Source organism: Sitophilus oryzae, unplaced genomic scaffold (genome assembly GCF_002938485.1).
Source record: "Sitophilus oryzae breed Bouriz unplaced genomic scaffold, Soryzae_2.0 scaffold_1297_pilon_pilon, whole genome shotgun sequence".
Classification (NCBI taxonomy): domain Eukaryota; kingdom Metazoa; phylum Arthropoda; class Insecta; order Coleoptera; family Curculionidae; genus Sitophilus; species Sitophilus oryzae.
Window position 1 is genome coordinate 9,418,256 of NW_022145945.1, and position 12,510 is coordinate 9,430,765.

The window sequence follows — 12,510 nt, forward strand, 5'->3', positions numbered from 1 at the left end:
TGGTCGTCAGTGCGTTTGAGCCCTTAGAGATTAATTTATTTCGTTTGAGTTGAGATAAACCATTAAAAACAGTTATTGTAGCAACATTTAACTACTGTCTCAATGTTTTCGTATCATATTAAATAAGTTTATCAAAATTACGAAGGGAAATAGTATTTTTACCTGTTTTAAAACTAAGTTCGTCGCTCTCTGCTCCTTCATAGTCGTACAAGGCTTTGACAGGAACTCCCGGCTCTCCGTTATCAACTAACGCATCGTTTTCCCAATCTTCTTCTTCAAACGGATTGGACTCGTTTGCTTTAGCAGTAGAACCGTTCCTATTAACAAAAATATGATTTAAAATCCTTCCTAAATGTTGTACATATACAGTGTGTCAATTCTAAAACTTCCCACCTTTAATATCTTTCTTGCAGTTAACAATATGGAAAATCGGAAAAGCACGTCAATTTTATTTGTAAGGGGGACACTTTGAATGAATATTTTTAACCTTTTTCTTTCAACCCCCTGGGAGGGGTAGATGTCACCCTTACAATCTTAAATAGGAATGGGGGTCAAGTGGCACATCGTTTTAAAGGGCGTTTAATTCTCTTTTCAGTGGTATCCTACTTTGTTGCTTTTTGTCCATAGGTTTCCGAATAATCACGTTTCAAAATTTCAGAAACAATTAAACATACCTGCATTGAGATTTTGGTTTTCAAGCTAGTGTTTACACAAAAATTATTGCAATGGATCTCCTTGTAATACAAATGAATAGAAGATTAAGTTACACCGCTTACACCCTATCTTATAAGTTGTTCAAAATGTTGTCCATTTTCCTGTAATAATAAAGTCTGTTTTCAAACTCCTTCCTAACGTTTCGGAAAACTTCACCGGGAATTGACCGGCATTCTGCTGTAATTTCCCTTTAAAATCATCAATATCAGTAGGTTGAGTTTTATAAACAATGGATTTAAGATGTCCCCAAAGAAAGAAGTCTAAAGGTGTTAAATCCAGTGATCTTGGAGGCCATTCAATTGGTCCCCTTTGGCCAATCCATGTACCCGGAAATCTCCCGTTTAACCACTATCGGACCGAAAGAAAATAATGAGGTGGAGCACCCCCCGTCCTGCTGGAATATTAACAAATCCTCCCGTAAAACTGATTAGAGGTTGTCACTCATTCGAATTTGAGAAAAGAAACGTTAATGTTTATGATATTTTCTGTTTATTAGTATTTTGACCCCCCAGAAAAATGTAATGGCTACGTCCATGTTGCCACGTAATCTTCTAATCATTTGTATTACAAGGAGATCCATTGCAATACTTTTTTTGTAAACACACTAGCCTGAAAACCTAAATCTCAATGTAGCAGGCATGTTTTATTGTTTCTGCAACTTTGAAACGCGATTATTCGTAAACCTCTGGACAAAAAGCAACAACGATACCACTGAAAAGAGAATTAAACGCTCTATAGAACGATGTGCCACTTGACACACTCCCATTGCCATTTAAGATTATAAAACATCTACCCCTCTAGGGACATCTACCCCTCCTAGGGACTTAAAAGAAAAAGGCTATAATATCCATTTAAAGTATCCCCCTTACAAATAAAATTGACTTGGCTTTCCGATTTTTCATATTTTTAACTGCAAGAAAGATAGTAAGGGTGGGAAGTTTTAAAATTGACACATTGTATGTTGTTTCCAAACAAAAAACTAATATTTAAGTTATTTAGGTTTCTTATGTTGTAATTTGAACGTTTAAGGACATTACTTAGAAAAATAAAATTGACTTGGCTTTCCGATTTTTCATATTTTTAACTGCAAGAAAGATAGTAAGGGTGGGAAGTTTTAAAATTGACACATTGTATGTTGTTTCCAAACAAAAAACTAATATTTAAGTTATTTAGGTTTCTTATGTTGTAATTTGAACGTTTAAGGACATTACTTAGAACTTAGAATTAACCCTCAACTCCATGTCCAGATCTCCAGCGACATACACAGCGAAGAAGTGACAGAAAAACTTTAACATTTTTTTTCTTATTAAAAATATTTATTTACTTTCAGATCAGTGATCAGTGAATTAAAAATTATGTGTGCACTATGTGCGCCAGGGGCGGATACAGAAATTTATTTTAGGGGGGGCCCAAATCAAAAATAATGTAAAATATGCCTTTTAGGGTGTAAATTTTAACCCAAAAGGCTAATATATAACCCAACTTACAGGTTTTAGGGGAGGCCCGGGCCCCATGGCCCCCTCTCTGTATCCGCCACTGATGTGCGCATATTTGAAGTGAAACTTTTTACTAACGGCTATTAAATTGAAGGATTTGAAGGACATGTTTGGAAAAGTGTAGTTTGAAATGTTAAAAAAGTAGTAAATCAAAAATTAATAAACAATCTGATTAACTTTCACAAAATTTGTATTAAAACATCAACATTTTTTATAAACACGCGGACTGCTCACAAATTCACGTCGGGTCATTACGCGTCACTATGTATTTCTACGCTAACTTGTGTGTCACGGCCTTGAATTTTTACTCCCATCGCGCATAAAGAAGTTTCCCTTCAAAAAATGTAAAAATTTTGAAAAATTTCACTTACGTTATCGTTGACGCTCTGTTTGAAGGACTCTCTACCGGCTTAGGTTGCACCTTAACTTCTTGCGCCTGCGTCACCGGTGCAGATGCATTGTTAGGCTTGCTGGCTGGTAATTTTCCTTTGCTGCTGGTTTTGGTGTTGGAATATTCCTAGCAAATCCAAAACAAAAAAACTCGGTTATATCGTTATTCATGTATCAAACGTCGGTTAATAAACAAAATAAAATAAAAAGTAAAGCCTACATGCAAATCTTCGCCGACCGGTCTCTGGTTGATCAGCGTAATTCCTGTTGTTGACGAATCCTTGGACTTGCCCTTGTGGATGTCCCTGAATTCTTCCGTGTAATCCTGTACACATGCAATTCAAGAAAAAAACACACACAATGAAAACAAAATAAATAGGGAAAAATCATGCCAATATATTGTTCATTCATGGTATAAAAATAATATAGGGTGATTAACCGTGAAGTTTTCAGAACTCTAAAACGGTCTAGAAACATATTTAAGTATATTATGAAAATATATACAGTATGTCCCGGGATCGTCTACAAGTGGAAAAACTTTTTTATTATAGACATTTTGGGAAAAAATGCATTTTTTATAAAAACTTTTACTTGTTCTAAAATGGATAATCCCGTTTATACTCCAAATTTCCATACCGTTTTAGAGAAAATTAAGAAAAACATTCGTTACATTTTTGTTGAAAACATATCAGTGACATTCGATTATCGACCGCCTGATTTAGGCTCCGACATAATAAAGTCTGTATTTCTTTTGAGTATACTTCATTTTTAAGAAATACATTTAGATTTTAGCCATAAAAACATACTAACGTGGACAAAAAATAGTGTTACATATATTAGTTATTTCTTGGATATATTCACTCGAATGTTGCTACGATGACCACGCGACACAGGGTATGGAAAAGTGAGGTTAATTAAAGTAATTAATTAAGTTTTCTGTGTCAAACATTTCAGTGTTATCAATTCATCAGCTCTGTTTCAAAGTAGTATTCTAAAACATTTTTAAAACACATATAGATTTTATATCGATTTGGTCATTTTAGAAGTGTGATCTGGATTTTAACGTGTAAGACAGAGAATAATATAAATTACCGGTTGTGGATAGTGAGAGAGACAAAATCAAAAGCGCATACAGTGTTGCCGGTTTTTACGTTTGTAGGAAAATTTGTGTAGAAAAAAAACTATTTTAAGAACTTTCATATATACTACTGAAATGAAGATAATATAGCACAGCAGCTAAATATTATAATCTATTCCATCTGTAATAAAATGAGTAACCTAATTGTGAAAAATAAGATTCCAATCCTAAATGCAACATTTTCCATTTACTTGTGCGGTTTGAACTTTTGATGCAAAATCCGGCAATATCACATAGAAGAAGTGTATCAACCCAACTTTTATCTCTTTTTAATAAATTTGATTTTCCATTAAGTTGCCTACATCACTGTCTTGCACGTTAAAATCTAGACCACACTTCTAAAATTACCAAATCGGTATACTAAAAAATTCTCTGAACCCTCTTAAAAGTTTTTACTCAAATGTTGTTATTATCATTTTTAAATGTCTTGATGGTCTACTTAAAACAAATATAGTTTCAGGGTCAACTAAACAACAAACAATTCGCTAATATATGGCACATGGCACACAAATCAAGCATGCCGATACCTCAGTAAGCTCACTAACCTCAAACTGGGGCCAGTTCATGGCCATGTTCACGCCGTGATTATTCGACCACCATTTCAAATCCTTTTCGTAATCGGCGTTGTTGATCGTGTGATAGAGTTCTTCATAGATCTGATTGAGCCTAAGATATCAATAAATATCAAATAAATAAAACAAAAATACAGAGTATGTATAGGCTTAGTGCATTCTCCGTACCGAGCGCTGTTGTCGAAATTTTAAAAATCGACTGAAATGTGTGCACCAAGCCTATATAGAAAATTTTGAACTAAAACAGTACTTACAGAGGATCTTGAGATATGTTGAGGTACTTATGAATGTCGAACAGCGTCGCTTTGATAAAATTTAACCGCTGCGCTTCCATTTCTTGGCACTTGTCGAATACTACAGTCATATCTTCCATGTATTTCGGATTGTATTGATTGATCTCCTGTAAAGCCACTTGGTATTTTTCTTTGCATTTCTGAACTTCTTCCTTCGATTTTTGTACTCTGTCTTGCATTTTCTTTACCTAGATTTCAAATAAAAACATTTGTTCAAACTAAGATATCAATTATTGTTTGACAAGTATATATGAAATCAGTTAGCATAACACATTTCTCTCTAATTCTAATTACAGATATCAGAATTAAAAAAAAACTATTAATATTTTAAATAAAATGCAATGAGAAAATTAAATTAGCAAATTAGGTATTAATAATGAAATTCAAACTTATTGTTATGCATGGGGTTTTATATCACAATAACTATCTCAGTATAATATTACTTAAAAAAAATATTAATGTTTTAGAATTTTGTCAAAAATCTCCATATTCTATTTTTCAAACAAAACACCATAACAACCGTCGAATTTTAATAGAAGTTGTATATTTTTAAACAGAATGTTCTACCATATCTGATTTTTCAGTTGAGTAAGTTCAAAAATATGATTTTGTTGGAATTTTCTTTAGTGCTTTTAGGAATAAAAAAATTGTGTGCACTACGTGCGCATATTTGAAGTGAAACCCCTTCATACTTTGTCTGCCCCTCTGAGTCCACTCCATTCGGATACTTCTATCCACGTGTTGAGTTTAGTTTCAATCGTCCCATAATTAAAAAAAAACTGATGATTTCGTCCATTTAGAAGGATCGGTTCGAAACTTCGAGGGCGTCATCCTGTAGCCCATCCCCAATTATGCCCCACTTCGATCCACATTTTTCTTCAATATCCAATCATTAGTCAAACCCTGATCAAGATGTATACGAAACGTCGCGTCGTATCCAACTTTGCAGGGTGGGATCGTGTGCACTGTGGCTCACATAGCCTACCCACCAAATTTGGTCACGATCGGACGACATCAACTTTTGACGTTTCTTATGTCAAAACTAACTGTCACTGACACGTGTCGTACAAGGTCAAGTTAACCTTGGTGCCGATCATTTCAAAGTTTCATTTAAACAGATTTAGACGTTTTTTTTAATTGATTAATTGATGATGTGGTTTCGTAGCGCACGAAACGTCAAAATATCATGAAAAGCTCTTCGAGTCACGGCCTTGAATTTTTACTCCCATGGCGCGTAAAGAAGTGTCACTTCAAAAAAAAGTTCATAATTTAAAGGTTTTTGAAGACCAATATTTACGGAGATAGCTATTGGCTAAATGATATGTGAACACCCTGCACATAATGATTTTGTAAGTGTTCGTTCATTCCATTTTATGAGATTTAGTGTGATAATGGATTTTACAGAATCAATTTTAGAGGTACACAGCATAAAGGAGGCTGATATCATTTGATCAGGTACTTATATTACTCATATGTGTGTTTTGTTAAATGCAAACAAGCAAAAAAACAAGTATGAGCAGGCGATTAAACTCACCATTTGTGACTTCTATAGGAGAAAAGTAGAAATAAAAATAATTAGTGCATTTTTACTAATTCTCAGTGAAAACCACTGGCAATAACCAGGATTCTGTACTGAAATTAGTGATTTTAATGTTTTTAATTTTCTAAAATATAGCCATTCCGGTAAAGAAATAACGCAACTGTTAAATGGTTCATTTTACAAGAGAAGGCAAAAAACTAAATTTTAAAATAAAGAAAAAAAACCTAAAAACCTAAATGTAATAATAACCTACAATTAAGTGGAATGAACGATGGAAACCTGATCTCTGTTTCACGAATTATGGTGGATTTCGACAGACCACGACAGAAAAAAGGCAGATGGCGCCCATGCCAATCCATTTATTCCGCTAAAAAAAGTTTCTCATATTTTTTAAGTTGACTATGGATATTATTGAAATGTTTATCAATAAAATATTATGTTTCGTTTTATATATTCCTGTGCAATATTAATACATTTTTAATTTGCATATAAATTATTTGATAAATTTAATAATAAATGCTGGAAGTTTCTTGAAGTTTGAAAGTAAAAAATAGTTCTTTTTTACCTAACTTTTTTATGGGTTGTTTTGTTTAACACGCATCATTAACACACACCCTAAAATATATTTTTTTATATTATATACTTTTTTCATATTTTGAAGTAATCATTTGACTCCACAAATATTAAAAATTTTCTACTTTGCATTCAAACTGTACCAACTTATTTCTTTGTAAGACAGATCTATCACTGTCAAGGATTTTGTCGTTGAACAGACCTTATGTATGTATTTCCAAAATAAATGCACTTTATTTTAAGGTATTACGTTCATTTATCATTTCAAAAACAAAAAGTTTTTTCGCATTACAACAGCTGCGTCGTTCCTCTTCTGGAGTGTAAAAAAACTGTAAGAATAGTAACATTCATAAGAAAGTCCTAGTTACGCCAATGGTGTATCTCGTTTAATACGTGCATCCCAAACGTGGCTCACCCCTATAACTTTTTTATTTTTCCAGATAAAAAAACTCGTTTTACTAACATACCAAATCTCGATTTGGTGTGTTAGTATATTACATAAATTAGGATTGAATTACGTACTCAATTCTTTTCGGCCACTTCCTGTTTCACCGGAAATAACTACAACTTTTGATTTTTAAATGGCACCCTCGGTATTTTTTTACTTTATTCGATAGCAAATGACACTCTGAATAGATTGGCATATTGTATGTCAACTTCTGACATTTTCGCTTAAAACAAAATCGTATTTTAAATGTTAAGGGAATGTTGTAATTTTGGCTGTGTTAAAAACATTAATTTTTAATCAAGGAGCCTTGGAAAATAGATTTGATCGTCTAATGTTTTAGTGTCTTGTCCTGGACGGTTAAAAGATGGCCAAATCTTATTTTTAATCATATCTCAATTTTTTCAAATGGAACGAAGGTGGATCATTAGCATATTTGGAAAAAGTATTTTTTCCGAATAATTTGGTACCACACATCTCAAACAAACCATATTCGAAAATGTCAAAAATTGACATATGATATGATATATTTTCTATTGAATATCAAAGAATCAAAAGTTCTAGCCATTTCCGGTGCAACAGAAATAATAACACAATCCTAATTTATGTCATATACTAACATACGAAATTTCGATTTTTTAACTGAAAAAATAAAAGTTATTAGAGGTGAGCCACTTTTGAGACGCACCCGGTATATACATATATAAAATAAAAGACGTTTACTTACTTGGTCCGCTGAAAATGACGTATCGCCGGCAGCGTTTCTCTCTTGATTCGCGGCAGACTTCTCCGTTTTGCAGGCTGTGTGATAGTCCGACTTGGCTTTCTCCACTTTTTGCAACAGTTTAGCCCAGGGCTTTTGGGCCTTCTTGAATGCATCGTCCATATCTTTTTTCTCCTTGATTTGCATCATAGACTATAACAGAAATGATTTGATATAGTAGAAGTCACGAGAGACTTTTTTGTTTCGGCATTCGACATCGTCTATGGTAATGTAATGGCTTTGAAATTTACACCAATAAGAAAAAAGTGTTCTCTGGTAAATGCCCCTTTAAAGCTCCGCTAGTAGAATATTTTGATTTATAAGACAGATTAAGCATTCACAGACAGGGGCACAGGCACAGCAAGGCCTTTATCCAAAGGCCTAGCTCCAAAACCGCAAAAGAACTGCTAAGGTTTAGCAGGAATAAAGTGCGGATTACAACAGGCCTCTTGACAGGATCATGGCTGTCAAGAGTTACCTAAACAAGCTCAACCTGTATCAAGGAAGTCTTTGCTGCAGACTCTGAAATAAAGATCCTGAAACAGCGGAGCACATAATATTTTATGTTACTGCGAGACTTTGGACAGCAAGCGACACTTTCTAACTGGGAGGCTAGAACCGGAGGAACTATGCTCCCATCCTATCAAGGACCTGCATAAGTTAGTGCAGGGCACAGGGATAGGAGAATGGGTGCAAATACAGAAAGGGGACAAACGCAATAGGCCACACAGGTCGCAATGTTTCCGGCAGAGAACGGCCCCTTTTTATTGAGAAAAAAATTCATTCATTCACTGTTTAATCTACAGGGTGGTCCGAATTGTACTCGCGAAACTCCGGCGGCGCAATCTGCAGATAAAAATAAGTAAAAAAGTTCATATAAATGTACGTACGTCCTAAATTGCTTCGTTTCAGAGATACAGGGAGTAGAAATTTCATTTTTATTTCTGTCTTTTTCAAATAATTCTGGGTATTTTTTGACAATTTTATTTCGATGTCAATATGACTCGTACTTGTAAGGGGGCGGCACCTAAATGCTTTTTAAATGAGTTTCATCCCTACTTGCGGGTCACGATAGTAAAATAAACGTAAACTTAATCACTTAATAAAATATAACGAACTGAACACTTGGACTTAATAAAAATTGATGAAAAACACTTGAATGGAATCACATAATAAATAGTGTCATTCCCCTATATGAATTGTAAGTTGTAATAGAACTATCAACGACTGTTAAATTTTGTTACAAAATTACATTAGAGTAGCGAGCAAGTATTCTATTAAAGAAGTTCTCATTTCGATTGATTAATCTACGTAATTTGAGTATACAGTAAAATTTCATAACTAAATTTAGATAATATAAAACTGACCTAAATTAAAACATCACAGTACAAATACCGTATGATCCAATAAAAACTTATTTGCTACGCCAATGTCAAACTTCTTAACAGTGATAGACGAGCAAAGTCCTTGTGAAATATTAATAGATATTCAAATATAATCAAATGAGTAGGAGTAGGAACACAGATTATACAGATTATGACTTTGTTTTTTCTTTATTGATTTTCGTGGTTCCAATTTTCGGAATCGGGCACTAGTTAGGTTACTAGTTTGCGCACATAGCACGCCCACTTATGGCCTCTAAAATTGTGCACAGGCGCCTGACCGGCACAGTTATTAGAGAGGTATCGGAAAACCGAATAGTGTCATGCAGTATTTACGCGTACCTTATCGCATGGTTACAATATGCGCGAGTCAATTTTCAAAGCAACACCCGCTAATAACGTTACCGCCTGATGTAATTTGCGGATCAATTACACCAAGCGCTATTTCTAAATAACGTTTAAAAATTGCTTAAATGGGTATGTGCGGGTATTTACAACCGGGGCCAGGCCGGCGAGGTTAGGTAATGATATTTAAGTAGCTGGGATTAGTTTTAATTAAATAAATATGGCCCAAAATATGGATTGAAGCTCTTCCAATATTAACAAACCTATAAAGAGGCTTAGGTTTACAGCAGATGACGACTTAGCCCTTCTAAGAGAATTTGTTGCTTGTTGCCCTAAACCCACTGACAGACGTTGAACAATAAAGCACTGGAAATAAGCACTTTAGCCCTTTAGTTTTAAAATACCTAGTAAACAAAACAATTGCAAAGTTAGGTTAAGTTTAAATAGCGGACGCGACGCGAACATAATTCTTTCCGATCCGATAACTATAAATGAAGAGAGTTAATACCACCTCACGTAAAGGAAATAACACCTGGCCTTATTAACGTCTATGCACGCTATTCGGTTTAGCGATATCTCTCTATTACGCTGTTTATTGTTATTTTACGCGAGTTTATTTTTGCGCACAGGAAATTTTACTCGTTTGCACATCGTCATAAAAAACAATTTTCGTCCCACGAATTAGGGACAAGATTTTTATCTGTATACTTATAGGATACCTAATCTGTGGTAGGAAGGACTCATATACCGTATGATTGAAACGGCGTCTAGTTGGCTTAGAAATATCGATCGATGACATTCCCCATATAATTTTACATATAAAATGACAGCGACCTTCATTTCATAGCCATCGCTCACGCCGTTTTTTTTTCGATCATACGGTACTATTTTTATATTTATACATTAGAGAGATGCAATGTATCACATAACAAACTTTAAAACTTCTTTCTGTCGATTTTGTTTTGTTAATAAAACTAAAGGCATTGTACATTCAATTACAATCACTCACCCTGTAGAATGAATTTTTATATCCTAAAATAAAATTTGTCCAAAAATTTACATAATTAATATTTACTTGATTTAATTAACAATTTTTAATTATTTCTATATTACAATTTTCACGCTATAACTTGCTGTAACCTTGATCATTGCCAAATGACTTCGTAGAATAGAAATTACATAAAAATTTAATCATTCGATACGCGTTTTTCGTTATTTTGAATGGTTTAAATTCATTCTTCATTCAGCACGATCGAAATTTAGATTAATAACGTAATTCTTTCTCAAAGAATGTGCTATTAGCTAAAAAACCTTTTTAAAGATCTTCTCACGTAAACTAAGCCTATTACTATTCATTTGGTGCTGTTCCAATACCTTTTAAGAAAGTAAAAGTTTGCGTAAAGTATAAACAAAATACAAATGCAAGTGAAAATGTATGTACGTGTTACAATGCTGTATTCGATAAATAATTATTATCTAGTTCAAAATCTAATATATGACATTTTATAAATTGATTTCTATACAAAATAAAAAAAAACATATATGTGTATTGATAGAAAGGTCGAAAATAAACAAATCATTTTAAATATCAAAATTAGAAAAAAGTATTTTTTTTATAAGTTCATCTTTGGCATTACGTACATACATCCAAAATGAGTCATCAATCGTTGATTTTATGTGATTTTATTGATTTATTTGAAAAATGACAGTACTTAAATATGATTGGTGTGGCGGAACAACCTACGACGGATGCACGAAAACACTGCTTAACCAACAACCAATCTACATTTGACAACTATATACCGTCATTAAAAATATGACAAATAAACTCATTTAAAATTTGATCTACGAAAAAATACCGTATCGTTTCTGTATCGTTATCTAATGCAGTGGTACTACAATAGACTAATACCTCCATTTGTATATTGTTCTGCTATTTTTTGCAACATTTCTGTGTGAAACTAAAATAAACTTATTTCGATTGAATAATCCATGGGAATATTTCATTTTTACTAAATAATGCCACAATCGAAAGCATTTTTCCTTCCTCTGTTTTAACAAGTGTAAAATATACCATTTTGGATCCCATTTCCCTATTTTTAACGAAACCTTGAAATCATTTATTTACAAGAAAAAGAATTTCAATATTTATAATAGCTGTTTAATATTGAGAACAACGGCTTCTATAAATAAATGTCTATAATGATTTTTTGTGTACTAAAAAAGCCACTTCCAAGAAATTGGAATAAAGCTCTGTCTATAAGGCAATGGCGTGCAGTACAAATCAAAGCAGGGTATGACAAATTGGCAAAGTAATGATATAGTCTATAAAATGAATAACTTTGAATTTTGACCGTTATTTTTTACCAACATGGCAAATATAAAATCCCTCTGTCAAAAAAGTTACTGATATTCTTTAAGTATTTTTTAAATTAAGTGCCTCGAACGAATCAGATAGGTAACTCTTTTTACTTTCGTGAAATAGAAAAGGAAAATAATAAAACAAGTGACAGTTCTTCCTCTTCTTGCAAAAATCAACACGAAATGGCATAATTGTCAAAAGTAAAATGTCATCAGCTTTTGACATTTCTAAATATCAGACCAATGCCGTCTCTAATAGAACAGCCCGGGAGCGAGATTTATGACGTCACGCTAATTAGATATGGATTAATAAATATGTTGTAGAACATAATTATTCCATACATGGAAAACATAATTATTCCTCGTATTTTTGGTTTGTATTTTAAAAATGATATAGTTTACATGAAATATACATAATATACAGTTAATAAATATAATATATATACCTATTTATAGTAATAAATACTTTGGCAAATAAACTATGAACCATACAAATGC

General features: G+C 33.1%; 1 protein-coding gene across 6 annotated transcripts in view; it reads right to left on the reverse strand.

Moving 5' to 3' along the window:
- The window catches only part of LOC115874725 (protein kinase C and casein kinase substrate in neurons protein 1), a 65,675-nt gene that overhangs the window by 1,944 nt on the left and 51,221 nt on the right, over nt 1–12,510 (reverse strand). For 5 of the 6 annotated variants that reach the window (XM_030889987.1, XM_030889985.1, XM_030889984.1 and 2 more), the window contains 7 exons: nt 7,889–8,077; nt 6,138–6,149; nt 4,565–4,791; nt 4,284–4,404; nt 2,821–2,925; nt 2,582–2,727; nt 163–317 (listed from right to left, as the gene is read on the reverse strand). In XM_030889987.1, coding sequence (XP_030745847.1) covers nt 163–317; nt 2,582–2,727; nt 2,821–2,925; nt 4,284–4,404; nt 4,565–4,791; nt 6,138–6,149; nt 7,889–8,077 — 955 coding nt within the window. The remainder of the gene's footprint in view (nt 1–162; nt 318–2,581; nt 2,728–2,820; nt 2,926–4,283; nt 4,405–4,564; nt 4,792–6,137; nt 6,150–7,888; nt 8,078–12,510) is intronic. The other variant, XM_030889983.1, reaches the window with a different exon arrangement.